The sequence below is a fragment of the Ostrea edulis genome, chromosome 1 (genome assembly GCF_947568905.1).
Source record: "Ostrea edulis chromosome 1, xbOstEdul1.1, whole genome shotgun sequence".
Classification (NCBI taxonomy): domain Eukaryota; kingdom Metazoa; phylum Mollusca; class Bivalvia; order Ostreida; family Ostreidae; genus Ostrea; species Ostrea edulis.
This window is the reverse complement of record NC_079164.1, coordinates 44,755,671-44,777,388: the sequence shown is the minus strand read 5'-3', so window position 1 is coordinate 44,777,388 and position 21,718 is coordinate 44,755,671. Positions and strand designations below refer to the sequence as shown.

Sequence of the window (21,718 nt, the reverse complement as noted above, 5' to 3'; positions counted from 1 at the left end):
CCTGGCACTTGAACCCTGGGGTCATGTATTTCACAAGTTTGGTAGAGGGCTTGTTACTAATTATAATCATGGAAACATTTTCCGCCTCGACGTCCAGAAGTAAAGAAGATTTTTTAAGATACAATACACATTTAATATTAGACTAATTTAGCCCCACTCTATGGCATGAGCCCTGAACTCGGAGATCATGAATTTCACACCTTTCATATAGGGCTCATTCATTGCTCATTGTAATCTTGCCATTTGATTGCTTGGCGTTCAAAAGAAAAGATTATCTAAGATACAATGCATTTTCCACATTAGACCAAATTAGCCCCACCCTATGGCCTGAATCCAGGGGTCGTGAATTTCACAGTTTTTGGTAGAGGGCTAAATGCTCATTATAATTATGCAAACATTTTACCTCCTTGATGTCTTAAGAAGTAAAGAAGATTTTCCATGATGTAATGCATTTTAAATATATCTTGCCGACAGTTTGACTGCTTAATGTACAGAAATAAAGAAGACTTTCCCAGATATAATGTATTTTCAATATATGACCAACTTAGCCCCACCCTATAGCCTGAACCCAGGGGTCATGGATTTCACACAATTGGTTTTGTGCTCATTGTTTATTATAATCATCCTAATAGTTTGATGGCTTGATGTCCAGGAGAAAAAGATTTTTGAAGATTACATTAATTTTGATGGTTTTGGGCACACTCATCCAGCCCAAAGACCAATGAAATTCAAAATTTTGTTCCCCTTCACCCAAAGATGTTATACATATACCAAAATTGGTTGAAATTGGTTTGGCTATTCCAGAGAAGAAGCTGAAAATGTTCGTAAGTTTATGACCAATGCAAGAAGGATGACAAAAAATGGACAACAAAAAATGCATGACGATAGACAAAAATAGATAGCAGTACACTAAAACAGACTTTGGGATATTAAAGTGTATAGATACACCTCAATTCAATCACATCAATTCATTAATTGTAATGGTACATGTAATTTCTACCTTCCATACCACAGGAAAAAGTGGCTAGCATGATTTTCATTAATCATACAACACTTGCATGAATATTATGCAAATTCTTCACACAGAAAGAAAGAAGATACAAGAAGTCATGCACAGTAAGGTATAAAGTTTTAGTTAAAACATCCTCAAAAAGTTCTTATTCAACCAAGATTTGTTGATACACAGCATACATAGATTTTTGGCAAATCTGGAATGGATACATGTATGTAATTACCATCCCAGAGAAAGTTTTACTCGGACAATGCTGGCACAGTATACAAATGTAACTTTAATGCCTCGTTCACACGGATGCGCATTAAATTTTACTTCGCATCAAATTTGATGCGAAGTAAAATAATGCGCATTAAATTAATTCGAATTAAATAGCGTTCACACGGCGGTAATATTTAATGCGAAGTAAACTAATGCGCATTAAATTCGTATGCATCTCCATTAATGGGTGAGTGAAATAAAGTAAAGAATAGACTATGTTATTGAAAATTATTTTTATAGATATTTTAATGAATATTGTGTAGATACAGAATTCTTTGTTCAAAACGCTATACATGTATACTACATGTTTACAATTTACATGCATAACAGATCTACACATAAGGAGTTTTGTCGTGTTTATCTATATGTTCCCAAGAAATTACTTGTTATTTCCTCTGACGACCAGCATTCAATCTAGACAATATATTGTTTCTTCATGGGCCCAGTTTTAAAACTTCGGAACGTCTTTTTCACCATTCCGCTGACTACTGTTGTGACGTAATTTTTAATTACTAATACGTATTATAAGTCTACTATGACGTCATATGGTATAAAAGAATTAACAATGAGCGGCATATTTGTTTTAAAAAATGTAAAAAAGAAAATCATATCACTATTTTAAAACATTTTTGTCGTATTCAAAAACAATTCCTTCCACATGTATTACTCAGTATGCCTATGCAGAGCACAGGTTTACGTCTGACATTATCTAATGACATGTTGTTTGTACATGTTTTAGTGATTATTATCATTTTGCTTAGTTTTTCGTACAAAACTGACATTAATATATATAGCTGACCATGGGTATGATGCATGTGACCAAAATTTGCCTTTACGCATGCGTGTACATTTAATGCGAATTAGCTTCGCTTAGCGTTCACACGGAGCTAATGCGAAGTAAATTTAATTCGCATTAAATCGCGACGTCAATTTTAATTCGAAGTAAACTAATGCGCATTAAAATCTCCGTGTGAACGCGGTTCAGATTTAATTCGCATTAACTTACGTTTAATGCGAATTAAATTCTTCGTGTGAACGAGGCATAAAACAATTATTTGAATGAACATGAATCAAAAACCATTTTCTGAATAAAAGCCACATCATGAACAAGAGGCCAATGGGCCACATCGCTCACCTGAGTCACCTTGGCCCATATCTAAGATTTTCCATATATATTCGCATGTAAAACTTTGGTCCCTATTGTGGCCCCATCCAACCCCCGGGGGCCATGATTTTTAACAAACTTGAATCTGCACTATGTCAGGAAGCTTTCATGTAAATCTCAGCTTTTCTAGCCCAGTGTTTCTTGTGAAGATATTTAAAGATTTCTCCTATATATTTGTATGTAAAACTTTGATCCCCTATTGTGGCCCCATCCTACTCCCAGGGATCATGATTTTAACAAACTTGAATCTGCACTATATCAGGAAGCTTTCATGTAAATTTCAGCTCCTCTGGTCCAGTGATTCTTGAGAAGATTTTTAAAGATTTGACTCCACCCTATTTTTGCATTTTTGTGATTATCTGCCCTTTGCAGGGTGCATGGTCCTTCATTTGAACAAACTTATAAGCCCTTCACCCAAGGATGCTTTGTGCCAAGTTTGGTTGAAAGTGGCCCAGTGGTTCTGGAGAAGAAGATGAAAATGTGAAAAGTTTACACCGACGCTGACAACAGACAATGGACTTTTGATTAGAAAAGCTCACTTGAGCCTTCAGCTAAAGAGTACGGTAATTGCATAAGTTTTCATGAATGTTTTGATATTTAATTTTTCATCTGATTTTTATGCATGATTTTTGCACTTATTTCTTTCAAAAAACACATAACACGAGAATCGTACAAGCCACTTTTTTATGTGTACAGATATGACCTGCTCACCAATTGGGTCAAAGGTCAGTGGGATTCTGCCATGTAATGTATGGTAGGGAAGCATAATGGTGGGATCCAGAGGAGTCCATGGCACCTTCTTCAGGTCAAACTCGGGATCAGCAAAGCCCAGCTGGTTAAAGTGTAGGTCATATGAGCCCCTGTATACGAAAAAGTGCATTCATGAATAAAACTAATTTTTCCTTTCTTTACTTTCCATACTGAAAATAATAAAAGCTGCCAACAGTAAGAATTTAATATTGAAAACAATCTGTCCCACCTATTTCATCTTAAAACAATTACAATCTTATGGTTACACACCTAGTATATAAAAGAAATCCAATCATCATAAGAAAAACATTGATGGTGATGACATATATAACCTAGTACACAGAATCTTTATATCATCTAATTTCTAATGCTGTTACCTTTTATTGTCTTCTGTAGCTTTCTTTATCATACATTTATCAGAAAATTTCTTGTGACCGAGGAGATATTGTCCAGGAGATAACCTAAAACAATCATGGCACAATTGTCAAAGAATGCTGCCATTTTTGACACATCAAATAAATCACATTTTAACTTGTGCTATTACATGTACATGCAACATGAAGGTGATTCTAGATTTTGTGATAATTTGTACACATGTTTTAGAGACTTGATTGCAACTAAGATACAGTGTACTCACTGGTGGAGGTGGTGGAAAATATTCTGCAGCATCAAAAAGGCACTTCCCGGGCTGTTGATAAAAAACATGAAAGATCACACAACTTTATCCTATATTGTGGTCTTCATTGTATTTGTTTTGAAGACTAATTTTCTTTGGTTTCCTTTTTTGGCTGCAGGAAAATCAAATTATCAACAAAGTACCATTTTCTATTCTAAAAAAAGGGGTGGCTAAGCACACATTTATATACCAACAAAATTGTATTTGTCAACAAATCCAAACATTAATGCCCATAATATTAATTCCCATGATGAAGTACTCAAACTTTTCTGCCAAATCTAATGTACTTTGTACAAAATATTTATATTTCAACAGAATGCAATTTCAAAATATTGAAAAGCAAAGGACAATGCTCCCTCGATATATTGCCCCCCCCTCCCCCCAATTACCTAACTCCCATTGGTAATCACACCTGCACTTTGATAGTGGTGTGGTGATCATGTGATAGTTTGGATATGGTGGCCAGGTTAATTTCTAATAATTGTGGAATTAAACTCAAGATAATGTAAATGTTTATACAGAATGGAGTCCAAATAACTTCATGGTATTGAATTTCTTTTTGACTGCTCAGTAAATCATCTGTAATGGTGAATTCGTTATATTGCCACCCCCTGCTTTATTGCCCAAATTCATCTTGAACAAAAGTTGGCAATATATCGAGGGGTCACTGTATATGTATATTGTGATACCTGAAGCCCTGTGTAGGTGGTACAATCTGTGCTGGTTGTAATTCTTCTAAACAAACAAGTTCTGTCCTCTGTGTATGGAATCTTGCTAGAATACAGATCAAAGAAATCATTAAATTTCCATCCAAGTGGACTTTGCATATCTGAGTATAGGATATTCAATGTGGATTTGATTTGATTCCAAATACTGACTTCTCGCAGTGACTTGGATTTATACGTACAAGCTGTCTATAACCCTGCGCTCATGGGTCATGACAAGGTACATACACACAATAAAAAAAAAAATAGAGAGAGCTAAATAGAGTACACTAATTAAAGAAAAAGGTCAACCATGAAACTTTTTTGTTGAAATAATCCAACTGTGATGAAAGTGAAACATATCTGTATTGATATGCTCACTTGATAACCACAAATCACATCTGGCAAAATATCTGATTACCGGTAAGTTTGGTTAAGTAATGCTCTACTTGGTACTCTAGAGATAGATGGGGGTTTAAATTTAACCCTTGTATTAGTCAAGAAACATACATGAACATGTATTTCAAATAACTAGAAAAAGAGCACCATTCTATCCCATGATAATTTATTATCACACTATAGAAAAAAAAAGTGTAATGATGATCATTTAAAAAACAAGAATGGTCAGAGTAAAAATGTCTACTTCAAAGCAATGACCTAGTTTTAGCTTTACCTTTGTCTTTATATTTAGTAAATGCAAACTTATGTACAGTAAAACTCAAATACAGTGAACACAGATATAGTGAATTTATGGTTATAGCGAAGTGAAACAGATTTCTCCAGCTAATTCCTTATATGCTCTATATAAAAATACTGTACTTATATTGAACGTGGATATATAGCAAATTTACGCATATTACGAAGTAAATTCCTTTTCCCCTTGAATTAAAAATGAAGTTCAAAGTAAAAATCATTTTTTTATATTAAAACTCGTGATTCATTTAAAAATCGTTTTCATATGAAATTTCTGTTTGTATTTTGTCAAAAATATTTAAATTTGTTGACGTAAAACAATACTTACACATAGTTACATTTAACAATGAAAGAAAGAAAAAGTGAGCAAACTCACATACACATGTACCCACACTCCAACATTGGTTGACAATGCCTAACATAATGAATGGTAATGTTATGCATTACTGCAAGAACAGGACAGACGGACTCAAAATTCTAAGTTCAAAATGGGCATAACACCCACAAAAATTATTGAATCCAAATTTCTTGGAACTATGCACATCTGCACAGTGTGTCCTTATTAACTACAGAGTTTTGCAAAATTCTGTTGAGCGGTCTCTGAGGAGTTGCGCTAACAAAAACATGACATACTTGCTTGAAATTTTAAGTTCGAAAGGGGCATAACTCCTGGAAAAATTATTGAATAAAAATTTCCTGGGAATATGCACATCTACACAGTGTGTCCATATAAACTACAAAGTTTCAGGAAATTCTGTTGAGTAGTCTCATAGGAGTTGTGCTAACAAAAAAAGGGACTGATGGACTGACAGACTGACGGACGGGTCAAAAACATTATACCCTCCGAAACTTCGTTGCGTGGGGTATAAATATATTATTGGTATCATTTACTATTCTTGTTAATTCAATTTGTATGACAATTGCATTTATTTTATTGTACACTCTATTTGCATCTGTTTAAAACGCTCAATTCAAATGATCTGATATAGCTGCGTGGTACAGTGTATGTTCGTCTGATTTTCATCAGGGTGATCCCAGATCAAATCTAAGGTGAAATGCATTCTTTTCCTTCTTTTTCTTGAAAAATATTTTCATAAACCAATGATAAAAAACAAAATTAATGAAATAAGTATGTACAATTTTATAGAATTTAGATATACGGGGTCGGAATTGAATAGATGTCGATATTCCTGAAATGTTCATTGCATTTTCATTCAAGTAAACAGAAAAACCATCTATGGGCCAAGGATTTTCGAATCATATATAAACATGTAGTTTTGGCATTTCAATCAAAAATATAAATAAAAAATCTTGCTGGAATGAAAATGCTATATATTTTTGCATACAAATTTTTTAGACACATTTGACTAAACAATCAATTGAGTAGTTAAGTACTTTAAGATGTGAAAAATATACTCCACTAAAACAACATGGTACTAATTTTTTTTAAAAAAACATCTTGGCGTGCATGCAGTCCTTATTACTATAAAAAAAAAATAATCAAAGTGTAAATTGTATCATCTTTAATCTCTAGAAATTTCTTTCGTTTGTCAAATTTTTCAAAATCTGCATGGCCATACATGTAGCTTGGGTGATTGAAGCGTACTTGACAGCAATTTTGTAATTCCATTACATAATCCATCAAAATGAATTACAATGTATCAAAACAAGTCTGTATATTTCTTGTCTGAAAATATTTCTTCTCGAAACTCGAGGCTTTAATTTTTCTTAGAGATAATACAAACACATGTATATCGAATGCTTATACAACTGTATACATGCATGCAGAACTAATCAATTTTATAACAAATTTGTAATAATTGAATTCTGAATTTTTAACAGTAGGTCAAACTTCAAGGTCACAAGGTCAAAAATCTTGGTACCACAACAAAGGCCTCTTCAAGAGGCATCTATATGTGAAATATATAGAAATATCCCCCCCCCCCCCCCCCCCCCCCCCCCCCGGTTTAAAAGATATAGCTCAGATTAAAGTTTTTGAATAGTGGGTCACAGTCCAAGGTCAAGGTTGATAGGTTAAACATCTTGGTACCAAAACAAAGGTCTCTTCATAAGACATCTATAAGTGCAATATCAATACCCTATCCCCCTGGTTCAAAAGATATAGCCCAGGTTAAAGTTTTTAAAAAGTAGGTCAAATTCACAGTAAAGGTCACTAGGCCAAAAGTCTTGGTACGAAAACAAAGGTCTCTTCATGAGGCATCTATATGTGAAACATCAAAACCCTATCCCCCTTGGTTCAAAAGATATAAGCCCAGGTTAAAGTTTTTTCCTTAAAGTGTGACGCTGGGATTGGGGTCATGACAATAGCTCTTTGGACAGTCTTCCCGGCGAGCTAATAAAAATAAAAAAATTTGTTTTAGCATAGTGATAAGCCTAGAAAAATTCATCAAATCAGTCAACTGTGATGAAACTTGATCTGTAAACATTACATTAGCAAATCCCATGTCAAATTTCAGCTTCCTAAATCAAAATCTGGAGAAAGTTGTGATAGATGACAGAAAGATAGACACACAGATGGACAGACAGAAAGGAAACATGTTGGGGACGAAAAAGTCAATTATGCTCATCTTAGCACCAGTTTACTTACAATGGGAAATCCTAAAATTTTCGTAATCAATTATTAAAATAATTCAAAGACTATATATAATAAGATTAAATCAAAATCAAACATTCATTTTATAGGTCAATAAAGCATTCTTCATTATGAAATAACAGTATGTGATTGTATGATGTGTGCTTCACATCTGGCTGTACCAATTATATCTAAATGCTGCACAACATACATGTATCTATCACTCCTTACATGTATTTCCACCATTAATTATCAGTGACAACTGGAACATTATGATTGTTTACACAACATTTTCCTCCTAGTGACTCATCCCTGAGCACTTCATATTTAGGTCTAGATAAAATACATGTTCTTAAAGGTCTTACTATGCATAGGCAAGTCCTATGTAAAAGGAAGTCCAAGATATAGGAGTTTCATCCGTAAGTTCTAGAGATCTGTCCATGACTTAACCCTGGAGTCTGATATAAGAGGAAGTTTGAGTTCTAGGAGTTTCATCATTAAGTTCTAGAGATCTGTCTATGACTTAACAGGTGAGTCTGATGTAAGAGGAAGTCCGAGTTCTAGGAGTGTCACTCCTCATCAGGTATTACCTGTCCATGACTGACAACCGAGAACTCAACAGATATGAGAGAAAGTCCATGTTAGAGCCATCCTACTAAATGTGACCAGTCCCGACTCCATGACTTACCCCTGAGAACTCGACAGTTAGGTCTGATGTAGGAGGAGATCCATGTTCTTGCAGTCTCGCTGGGTGTAACTTGCTCCATGCCGAATAAACACTGGTACTCCAATTTAGGAACCAGATGAATGAACGATAACTGTTGAAGATGAACAGAGATCAAAGACTAAATTTTAAACTAATCTTTAATGCATAAAAAATGGACAAAAGCATTACATGTATCAATCTGATTAAGATCAGATCCTTTGATCTGCTCACGTACATTGAACATGTATGTCATAACTTGTTTATAGTACCATTAATTGCAATACATGTAGTTAAAAAGATTACCTTGGAATGTTGGTCCTACCTCTGTTTTGTACATACATTGTACATATAATTATATTGAATTATTTTTAAAAGTGATGAGAAATGGAAATACATAAGATTTACACACCTGCTGATTTATGTCCCTTATAACGCCATGAATGTTGCATCGTACGATGACGCTGAAACCCCCTAAATCCCAAAGGTTATAGGTCACGTTGTTCCGCTGTGGGAACTTGAATATATGATCAACATTTTCAGAAGCATAATTAGGAACATTTGGTTCTACAAAAGAAAAATTGTACTTGCTTTAATTTGATACATCTATTTCTAAATCTGAAAGGAAGCTAATTTCTCGCTAGATTTAGAATTTCAATTGTCAGTCATCATTAAACTGCACAATAATTGATAAATTCAGGACGCATATCATGAATATATTCATTTTTACCTCCACTAGATTTGTGGAGCTTCTGCTGCACATTTAAGATGCTGTCTAAGCTGAACTTATCCTGCAGTTTGTCTGTTTGTCTGCTGCTTTTCTCCCTCGACTTGGCCTCTGGTTGTATGGATTTAGAGCTTTCTAGTTTTGATATCGGCACAGGTGGACGAATGGGTGGTCTGCCAATCCGACTTACTCTTTTTTGTGGTCCAATTTTACCAAGAAGGTTTTCTGAAGATATGTGCAAAGCAATTTCACAATAAAATATTTGTATTACATCAATATTTAAAACAAAAATTTCAAGTACCTATTTAAAACTGCAGATCAAATTGATAGTAACTATTTCGTTATAAAACTGTTTTACAATGCCTACCAGCACTATCCGATCTCAGTCTCTTAGCTTGTACAAAAGATGCTTCAGAAGTATCAGAAGAAAAGCTTTGTTGATTGGTGACAATTTCCTGATCTTTTACAACTTCATTACCATCCTCAGCAGATTTCCCAACCTCTACATTGTTTTCTTTAGTAGTAGTAATCCCAGACTTGCACTTCCTCCTTGATCTATTTGTCACCTCCTTGTCCGATACCTCCTCCTCTGATGTACCTCCGACTGATGATCTGGATCGAGTCACCATACGAATTGAAGCCCCTGGCTTTTTTTCTGTGCTCTCATTTTCCTTCGGTGCTACTGATACAACAATGGGATTTTTTCTAGGCCTCCCCCTCTTTTTCTTTACTGCTTCTGCTTTTACTTCTTTTCCTTCATCTTCACTGTCTGAGGTGATGACATCTCTCTTACTCTTTTTCCTCCTTATCACTAACTCTTCATCAGAATCGCCATCAACCATTTGGTGGTCCTCAAGTCCACAACTCTCCCTGAAACTGTTGTCCAAAGTACTTGTCTTCCTTTCACACTGACCACTGTCTGTTTTCAATGAATCCATTCTTTGGTTCTCATTTTTGTGCCTGTTTGATCTCCTTAATGATGTGCTGACAGGTTTTTCAAAGCTAGCGACTGGCAACTGAATGTTCTGTTGTGGCGTCTGTCCCTGTTTTGAAGTGTCAGCAGTCTCATCTTCACTTTCTCTACACAGCGGAATAATGGGACAAGGTAAAGCTTCTGAAAAGTCTGTGGAACTTTCCTTGCATGGACTAGTGGGTGACTCTTGTAATCTTGCTGGGCTTTGAGCTGAGTCAGAAGCATAGTCTGATCCTATTGGAATGATCCTGCAGATCTCCATCTCATCAGTTCCTGGATCAGGACTAGCAGGTGAAGGACTGGCAGGAGCTTCATCAATTACCTCCATCTTCTTCTTTGGACTTTCCATTATGTATAATTTGTCCTCGTCCTCATCACTGCTGTCATCCTCACTTTTCCCCAGAGCCCTCCTTGCTGGAATTTTTACTGCTTTCCTTGGTGTAGTCTTTTCTTCACATTCATTTAACAATTCTGGTGTACGCCAAGGTATCATCTGAGTTCCACTTTTGTTTGTGACATCATTAATAATATTAAGTGTAGACGTCTGAGAAATTTCATTTAATGAGTCCATACCTGTGTTTTCTATTACATCTGGGTGAAAATGTTCTTCATCTGGTACATCAACTGTATCTGTTGCACACGCAACTTGTCCTTTCAAATTTGCAACACTGTCATCTCCACCATGTGAGTTTGTGTCTGTATATTTTCCTTGAAATTCACATGTACTTGAATTTCCTAAAGAATTCATTTCTACGTCTTTTATTTCTAAAGCTGTCTTTTCTATTGGCCGAGTTTTGATGGGAAGTGTTTGTTTCTGGGGTTTATGCATTTCTTTAATTTTCCTGAGCAAGTCTTGATCAGAATCCTTAGGCTTAGCTTTACCTGCAGGTTTTCTTGCAGTCACTGTCCCAAATGATTCTAAGTCCTCTATACTTGACTGAGATTCCATTTTCACTTCCACTGCTGAAGTTTGCTTGTTTTTGGATAAAAAATTTTGATTTTTCTTTGCTGTCCCAAAACATTCAAGGTCCTCCAGAGAGACATCTTCAGTAGAAAATGGCTCCTCTTTTGTTACAGTACGACCTTTCCCTACATTTTCAATCAAAGCTTTACTAGTAGGTATTGTGGAGCTCTGTGCATTATCTGCAGGAGTTGGTCCAACAGGCTTTGTATCTGTTTGAGAATTTTCAATTTTACTAAACACATGGCCCTTCTGTGAAGGTTTTGCTATGAAAGCCTTCAGAGCACACTTGAAGAATTTTGTGTTTTTGTCTTTGGATGTCAACTGTGGTTTTAAAAAAGGTCTGTCTATGAACACAACTCTGTGAACAATAACTTTATCACCCTCTGAAAAAAATTATCCAGAGTAATTAGTAATTATCTACTTATTAAGTAATTATATGCATTTTCGTGATTCATACATGATTTTATTTCACATTTTTTTATTACAATGATTACATGAATTGGAGATTACCTTGATGTGGAAATAAGGTTTTGTACATAGATGTACATGTAGTGATGAACAAAGATAAACATTCTCAGAAGTCTTGTAAAAATATGTGATTTACAGTATTCAAAATAGCCATTCATTTCTCATCAGCTAACCTTTGAGTGGGTAGTCCCTTACAGTGACTGGCATTTCCCAGTCCTCCAGATGTTTGGGGGCATGGTTGTCTACCAAACACTGCAGAGCTCCTGAAGATATCACAATGTGTGCTCGGTTCCCTACAGCCAGGTGTGCGGCATTGTCGTCCATGCTACAGGGCTGTTCAAAGTAAGTCAAAACTGTTATATTAAAATCGGGCTTTTCCCTTCAGACGATATATCATTCTATTACATTTAGTTTGGGAGATGGAATATGAAGCAGGTCATTATCTACTGGTTACATTTGTTGATATTGTTGTCATAACAACCACATTTCGAGTACATGCGTAAGTTCCTGTGCAGAGCTAAAATAAATTGAATTAGTTTTGTCATCTTTATATCAAAGATCCAACAAACATGCTATTTTTTAATTCAGAAATATTTGCCCTCAGAAAATAAGTGATTCCACAAAATTAGATTTCCCAGATTTTAGTATTCATATCTTAATTAACAATTTTATAACCTTGACAAAACCTCTCTAAAGAAAAGGGGAAAAAATGTATATCTGAAAGACAATCCAGTAAGATGCCATCCAAACATAAAACCATGTATTACCCCATAAACATATAAACCTAAACATATAAACATAAAAACCATGTATTACCCCAAAAACATATAACCATGTATTACCCTATAAACATAAAACCATGTATTACCCTATAAACATAAAACCATGTACTACCGGGTCCCCATAAACATATAACCATGTATTACCCCATAAACATAAAACCATGTATTACCCTATAAACATAAAACTATGTATTACCCTATAAACATAAAACCATGTATTACCCCATAAACATAACAACCATGTATTACCCATAAACATAAAACCATGTATTATCCCATAAACATATAAACCTAAACATATAAACATAAAACCATGTATTACCCCATAAACATAAAACCATGTATTACCCTATAAACATAAAACCATGTATTATCCCATAAACATAAAACCATGTATTACCCATAAACATAAAACCATGTATTACCCCATAAACATAAAACCATGTATTACCCCATACATATATAAACCTAAACATATAAACATAAAACCATGTATTACCCCATCAACATAAAACCATGTATTATCCCATAAACATAAAACCATGTATTATCCCATAAACATAAAACCTTGTATTACCCCATAAACATAAAACCATGTATTATCCCATAAACATATAAACCTAAACATATAAACATAAAACCATGTATTACCCCATAAACATAAAACCATGTATTACCCTATAAACATAAAACCATGTATTATCCCATAAACATATAGACCTAAACATATAAACATAAAAGCAATGTATTACCCCAAAAACATATAACCATGTATTACCCTATAAACATAAAACCATGTATTACCCCATAAACATAAAACCTAAACATATAAACATAAAACCATGTATTACCCCATAAACATAAAACCATGTATTATCCCATAAACATATAAATTTAACATATAAACATAAAACCATGTATTACCCCATAAACATAGAACTATGTATTACCCATAAACATAAAACCATGTATTACCCTATAAACATAAAACCATGTATTACCCTATAAACATAAAACCATGTATTACCCCATAAACATAGAACTATGTATTACCCATAAACATAAAACCATGTATTACCCTATAAACATAAAACCATGTATTACCCTATAAACATAAAACCATGTATTACCCCATAAACATAACAACCATGTATTACCCATAAACATAAAACCATGTATTATCCCATAAACATATAAACCTAAACATATAAACATAAAACCATGTATTACCCCATAAACATAAAACCATGTATTACCCTATAAACATAAAACCATGTATTATCCCATAAACATAAAACCATGTATTACCCATAAACATAAAACCATGTATTACCCCATAAACATAAAACCATGTATTACCCCATACATATATAAACCTAAACATATAAACATAAAACCATGTATTACCCCATCAACATAAAACCATGTATTATCCCATAAACATAAAACCATGTATTATCCCATAAACATAAAACCTTGTATTACCCCATAAACATAAAACCATGTATTATCCCATAAACATATAAACCTAAACATATAAACATAAAACCATGTATTACCCCATAAACATAAAACCATGTATTATCCCATAAACATAAAACCATGTATTACCCTATAAACATAAAACCATGTATTATCCCATAAACATATAGACCTAAACATATAAACATAAAAGCAATGTATTACCCCAAAAACATATAACCATGTATTACCCTATAAACATAAAACCATGTATTACCCCATAAACATAGAACTATGTATTACCCATAAACATAAAACCATGTATTACCCTATAAACATAAAACCATGTATTACCCTATAAACATAAAACCATGTATTATCCCATAAACATAGAACTATGTATTACCCATAAACATAAAACCATGTATTACCCTATAAACATAAAACCATGTATTACCCTATAAACATAAAACCATGTATTACCCCATAAACATAACAACCATGTATTACCCATAAACATAAAACCATGTATTATCCCATAAACATATAAACCTAAACATATAAACATAAAACCATGTATTACCCCATAAACATAAAACCATGTATTACCCTATAAACATAAAACCATGTATTATCCCATAAACATAAAACCATGTATTACCCATAAACATAAAACCATGTATTACCCCATAAACATAAAACCATGTATTACCCCATACATATATAAACCTAAACATATAAACATAAAACCATGTATTACCCCATCAACATAAAACCATGTATTATCCCATAAACATAAAACCATGTATTATCCCATAAACATAAAACCTTGCATTACCCCATAAACATAAAACCATGTATTATCCCATAAACATATAAACCTAAACATATAAACATAAAACCATGTATTACCCCATAAACATAAAACCATGTATTACCCTATAAACATAAAACCATGTATTATCCCATAAACATATAAACCTAAACATATAAACATAAAAGCAATGTATTACCCCATAAACATAAAACCATGTATTATCCCATAAACATATAAACTTAAACATATAAACATAAAACCATGTATTACCCCATAAACATATAAACCTAAACATATAAACATAAAACCATGTATTACCCCATAAACATAGAACTATGTATTACCCATAAACATAAAACCATGTATTATCCTATAAACATAAAACCATGTATTATCCCATAAACATATAAACCTAAACATATAAACATAAAACCATGTATTACCCCATAAACATAGAACTATGTATTACCCATAAACATAAAACCATGTATTACCCTATAAACATAAAACCATGTATTACCCCATAAACATATAAACCTAAACATATAAACATAAAACCATGTATTACCCATAAACATAATACCATGCATTATCCCATAAACATATAAACCTAGACATATAAACATAAAACCATGTATTACCCCATAAACATAGAACTATGTATTACCCATAAACATAAAACCATGTATTATCCCATAAACATAAAACCATGTATTACCCTATAAACATAAAACCATGTATTACCCCATAAACATATAAACCTAAACATATAAACATAAAACCATGTATTACCCCATAAACATAAAACCATGTATTACCCCATAAACATAAAACCATGTATTATCCCATAAACATATAAACCTAAACATATAAACATAAAAACCATGTATTACCCCATAAACATAAAACCATGTATTACCCTATAAACATAAAACCATGTATTATCCCATAAACATATAAACCTAAACATATAAACATAAAAACCATGTATTACCCCATAAACATAGAACTATGTATTACCCATAAACATAAAACCATGTATTACCCCATAAACATAAAACCATGTATTACCCTATAAACATAAAACCATGTATTATCCCATAAACATAAAACCATGTATTATCCTATAACTATAAAAACCATATCCTATACACATCAAAACCATATCCTATACACATCAAAACCATATCCTATAAACATATAAACATAAAAACCATATTCTACATGTAAAAACATCAAAAGCATATATCCTATAAACATCAAAACCATATCCTATACACATGCGTTTGTATTATCTCTAAGAGAAATTGAAGTCTCTAGTTTCACCAAAAAATATTTTCATACAAGAAATATACATTGTACATATACTTTTTCATATATGATAATTTATTTTTAAATTAATGAATTCTTTCATGGGATTACAAAATTGCTGTTAAGTAAGCCTCAATCACACAAGTACATGTATGGCCAAGCAGATGTCGAAAAATTTGACAAATGAAAGAAATTTTTACTCATTTTATTCGATATAAAGTAAGTCGCTAAGCGGTATATAATGTGTAAACTGCCCCAACTTACTTTATATCATATGAAATGAGTAAACATTTTTTATGAAACTTGCATACTTAATATGACCTTGTGGTGTGTATATTGTTGAAATACAGGAAGAACATTTTCATCTAAAATGCAAGATATTTTGTGAAAAGGACCACAGGAATATTACAACACTATTCTAGACATCTGTCCTACTAAACTGAAAGTATATGACTTTCAACAAAAATACGACTTTCAAGTAAAATACATTGTCTATGTATTTCATGATTTCTTCCATAAGAAATGGAGTGATGATTAAAACAAAACAAAAATTTCCTGAGTAGTTTCCCTCACAAACCTCATGATTCCAGGCTCCTGGTTTGTGATTTCTATTTTTAGACACTGGATACTGCTGACTGATTGCAGGTGAGTCCAGCGGTAGTTCTGGCTTCAGCTGTTGGGCCACAGATGGGAGGATCATCTTTGGTACAATTCCCTTAAAAAATGCGAAAGGAAAAATTTCATGAAAAAGCAGACAATATAGGTTCCATAACCAGTGTGAGGTAGCAAGTGTTTTTTCTCTAATCAAACTCAAGTTTCTTGATTTTTAAGCACTAGGCGCACGATATAACAATGTGACTTTTCATGGAAAATTGTTTTCCCTATAGCCCTCATCTTTTGTTACCTTGAATTGATCCTTTTCAGGAAAATCACTGCTTTGCCATTAGATAAATAATATTGAAGATTTTTAGTATACTATTCTGTGATTTTCATTACATTACACATTTCCCCCCATTTTCTATCAAATTAGATATCTGAATTCAATTGATAGAAGACCAGTCACTGTAACTCAGTGGTACAGTTTGAGCTCTGCCCACACCAAACATAAGATATACGGTAAACATAGGTAGTGATTGCTTCTTCGCCAAATGCTCGACAATCACAGGTCTTTCAGATATGATCTTTAAAACAGAGGTCCCATATCATGGTATACGATACGAAAGAAAAATTTCACTGACTGAAGAAGCACCCTGAAATATGGTACTGTCAAATCCAAGTACTACATGTATGAAATAAATCTTTAACTTCTCATTAACCATGAGGATTATTTGAAATAAAAAATATATTTACTTTTAGATCAAACCTAGCACTGCTCAGTACATGTACTTTTAGTACTTTAATTTTCACAAGACTTGAAGAGTATCTCTTGAAAATTAAAAAAAATTAAGAAAGATTGTTTGAGAAAACCGGTTACTAGTCTAACCATACTAAACATCTTTCCTTCAGCTGATGTCAACTATGAAAATACATTTATATTAAACACAAGTGCTCTTGATGATCTGTCGAAATGAAATATACAAGGGAAAGTTTGAAGAATTAAAAAAAAAAAAACAACCAGAATTGCCCAAGGTGTTTCATATCATGTTAGTAAAACCAAAAAAAGGAACGAATTTGCTGGATTGGTGAAACAAAGTTGACAATAAAGAACTAGGAATTCATGTACATTTACATGTAGAATAGGACATGCACTTCATGAAAAGTATGCCGTCGTGAAGTGTTGCAGCCATTTCCTCATGAATCTGATGAAGATGTGAACAATGTGCATATGAATCATTTTCAACCACATATCTGTACAATCCCTTTAAAAAGGCCTGATTTTGAGTGAAAAATCTGAATACAAGTTTGCAAAATGTGGTACAAAATCTGTACAGAATATCAATCATAAAATGGTTTTATACATCTTTAAATTCCTTACTGGTGTTCACTAATCACATAATATAAATGGACAGAACCTAAAAGCATCTATGAGTAAATGCTGTACTTTAATTTCTTTTTTTAATCTGTCATGTGTCATGTTTAATTTTTAGCACCTTAAGTACTGAGCAACGATGCATGCTACATGTATGTATTTATAAAATTGTGTGTTTGCTATTTGCATTTTTTGAGTAAAATCAAGTTCCCAAAGATCACTTCCATTATACATGTAGTTTCTCTAATTCCCTGCACAGATGGTAAAATGACAAAGGTACTGGAGGAAAATTAATATCCATATTGTGTCACCAAATAAAATAAAATAAGATTTATTAAACCAATTCTGGGCCCTTGAGGGGATATATAACATTAGGTAATAAACATAAGAAAAAAAGACAGAAGAAATCCAAATACCAGATAGCATCAATATAATCTAATTAAAATTAAATCCTTTGATCCACTAATGTATATTGCTATGTAGCGATATATGTGAGCATATCAAAGGGTCTAATTTGAAATAGAATGGATCAATATGAAAAGAAAAGAAAACTAAATTTAATACAGACATTTGTAGCAGTTGGGGATTTTAATTGCTTGTGGGTGGTAATGAAATATAAAAAAATATTACATTCCTGTACATAGAATCATACCATATTTAATACTGTGTAACCATGCACGCAAAAACACCGAACACTCACCAGTTGAAGAAGAGGCTTTATGTACACCATCTTAGAGGACTGCCCTTCACCGTCAATCTTAAAAGATGTTTCTGCATTGTAATATTTTGGGTATAATTCTACCTCCTTCTTTCGACTCTGGATATAATCCTATAAATAAAGAACAAATAATTAATCAATAGATAAAAATTCCTCAAAATTATTCTACCTACATATTACGTTTGTGTGTATGAAGTTTACATCAATTCAAGAATCTTAAATTCACTCATTTAGCGATATCAGCTCTCAGCCTCTGGTTCATTTACATGTAGCATCTCAAATTTCTTATTGTGCCAGTGATTTCCGTGACCAAGGTTGGGGTAATAATTGAAAATGTAATTATTCACAATTTATAATAACATATTTTCAACTAGGAACCTGACTCAGTCAGATAGGGTCCCACTGAGAACTTACCCAGTAAGTCATATATTACATGTACATCTACTAGACGTGCTAATGACACAGAATTCACTAATGTTCATAATTACAGAGAGGAGTGATTATGTTCTTTTCCCAGATCTGTTTCCATGCTGAACTGCAGGATCAACTACATTTGTTTTAAGTATAAAAGCTCTACATATATGTAGTAAATTTAGTTTGCTGTATTCATGACCTTCGACCTCATAACCAAAAATCCTATGGGTGTCTTTCTTTAATGGTCAACTATCTTTGCATAGAATATAAAACCTTTATGTTGAAAATTATTTATCAACTGCCTTTTACAAAATATGAAAGCTTTTTGTTGAAAAATGTTCAAGATATCGATTCAACAAAAGTGATGACAGACAAACAGACAGACTTCCATAATCTATTACCACGGTAATAGGTGTATTCTTTTAATAAACAGCTATCTCTCTATAGAATATGAAGGGTGCATTTTGAAAACTTTTCCATATATTGTGATGCAATGAAGGCATAGAAAGGTCAGAGATTAAAATTTCTTGTAATTTTGACCTTTTACCTCATGACTCCCAGATCTATAGGTGTTTTTCTTAAATGGTCAACTATCTTCACATAAGATATAAATTAAAGCTTTATGTTGAAAATTATTCAATATATCACGTCATAACAAAAATTATCACAGATAGAGAGATGGGACAGATCAAAATATGTAGATGTCTTTCTTTAATTGCCAATTACCTTTGCATAAAATATGAAAGGTAAATATTGAAAACTTTTCAACTTATTGTGTCACATAGAAAGCAAAGTTACAATTTCTAGGTGTTGTGACCTTGACCTCAAGACCCAAAAAAATCTTTAGACATACTCCTTTAATGGTCAACTACCACTGTATAAAATATGAAAGTTTACAATGAAAACTATTCAAGATTTTGTGCCACATCAAAAGTTGTGACAAACAGATGGACAATGTGATTCCTATAGGCACTAATCAATAGATATCTGTCTTTCTCTTATGTCAATTCCTTCTGTATAAAATTTGAAATTGTTACAAAGAAAACTGTTGAGTTATTGTGTTACAATAGATATACACACAGACTTACATACAGTCAAAGTGGTATGACCCCAAAATCTTTGCTGTCCCTCTTCATTTGAATGTAATCTTGGTTTTAAAGTCTCATTAGGAGAACTACTGACTGTCACATATAAAGCTGAACATGTGACAAATGAACAGTCACTACCTACATGTAGTTTATCAACTCAATGTTTACCTAGATGTAAATGTATCAAAATCTAATACCACACATACAAAGTACCCTACACAAAGTACAATTCTGCTGGTTTAATTTTTCCGACTCACAAATAGTAACTGAAAGAGAGAAAAAGGAAAACACTGCCTTGCCTCCGTGTAAGCCCTGGTGGCAGGATGCATGTAGGTGTAGTCTGTTTTATGAGATGTATTGGCTAACACCTCCTGAAATTCCTGGAACTCTTTCTGCTCTTCAAGAACTTCATTTGTCAGTATCTGTCATAAATATCAAATTAGAAAAAATTAATTAATCAGTGTACAATGTACATGCATGCATCTTTTACACCATATCTTACATATATGGTCATACATGTACATGTATACTATTTCCTAGGCTTATGCTAAAGGATGTCATGAGAGGTATTTTGCCACTTGACTTTCAACAGCCCTATGAATTTTCTTAAGATCAAACAAAGCAATTTTTCTTTGAATGATTCCCAGCACCTGTAGTTCTCTAATTTCACTTCTCTCTTCTTCTACTGTATCCACTGAAGCTCTGTGAGCATATTTCTTGTAAAGGTACACGAAGCGCTTCTGCTGATCATGTGAGAATCTGGATTTCCTGGGTGGGGGGACTTTCTTTACATATGGTGGTTCAGCTCCCAGTTTCCTTTTCCTGTAAGTTTCAATGCATTAATATTTAGGGCTATTCCAGCAAAAAAAATATGGGGGGGGGAGGGAAGGCACTTTATTTTTAAGACAGCCACCCATACAATTAAATTTTCCTCTGCTACCACCACCCATACAATTAGATTCTCCCCTGCCACCACCACCCATACAATTCAATACTTTCATTTAACGTAACAAATGGATCAACCATATGATATTTTAGAACTTAATTCTAGTTTATATTTTTAAAAATGCAAAAAATATAAACAATAAAATGTCTTTCTTTGTTGTTTCATCGGGAGATGAAGGTAGCAATCATTGCAGAAAAAATTACATATTTTGGTTTCCAATGCAATTTTGGTAGGGAGAAAAAAAGGATGATCTCAGCATATAAAATGAAAGAAAAAATTCAATTAATTTTGTATACTCTGGAAACATGTGAGTTGTAGAAACCTAAGCTCTGTTTGCTTATTATAAACGAACAGTTTCACTAATGATCAGGGCTCGAAATTAACATATGTCCGTCAGTCTGTGACTGGCTAAAAGTCTGGCGGACTGACTGACATTTGTTTTAGTCAGTCTGATGGGACTGGTTCATTTTCTAAAGCATCATTTTGGAAAATATACTTAATATGAAATTTCATACACATTTGG

At 33.1% G+C, this 21,718-nt stretch overlaps 1 protein-coding gene across 2 annotated transcripts in view; it reads right to left on the bottom strand.

The window, feature by feature from the left end:
* LOC125652495 (little elongation complex subunit 2-like) overlaps nt 1-21,718 on the bottom strand; it is a 48,996-nt gene that overhangs the window by 887 nt on the left and 26,391 nt on the right. For both annotated transcript variants that reach the window (XM_048881735.2, XM_048881727.2), the window contains 13 exons: nt 20,900-21,071; nt 20,549-20,671; nt 18,730-18,858; nt 16,638-16,775; nt 11,863-12,022; nt 9,652-11,604; nt 9,288-9,509; nt 8,970-9,124; nt 8,543-8,672; nt 4,554-4,638; nt 3,826-3,876; nt 3,566-3,649; nt 3,150-3,298 (listed from right to left, as the gene is read on the bottom strand). In XM_048881735.2, coding sequence (XP_048737692.2) covers nt 3,150-3,298; nt 3,566-3,649; nt 3,826-3,876; nt 4,554-4,638; nt 8,543-8,672; nt 8,970-9,124; nt 9,288-9,509; nt 9,652-11,604; nt 11,863-12,022; nt 16,638-16,775; nt 18,730-18,858; nt 20,549-20,671; nt 20,900-21,071 — 3,551 coding nt within the window. The remainder of the gene's footprint in view (nt 1-3,149; nt 3,299-3,565; nt 3,650-3,825; nt 3,877-4,553; nt 4,639-8,542; nt 8,673-8,969; nt 9,125-9,287; nt 9,510-9,651; nt 11,605-11,862; nt 12,023-16,637; nt 16,776-18,729; nt 18,859-20,548; nt 20,672-20,899; nt 21,072-21,718) is intronic.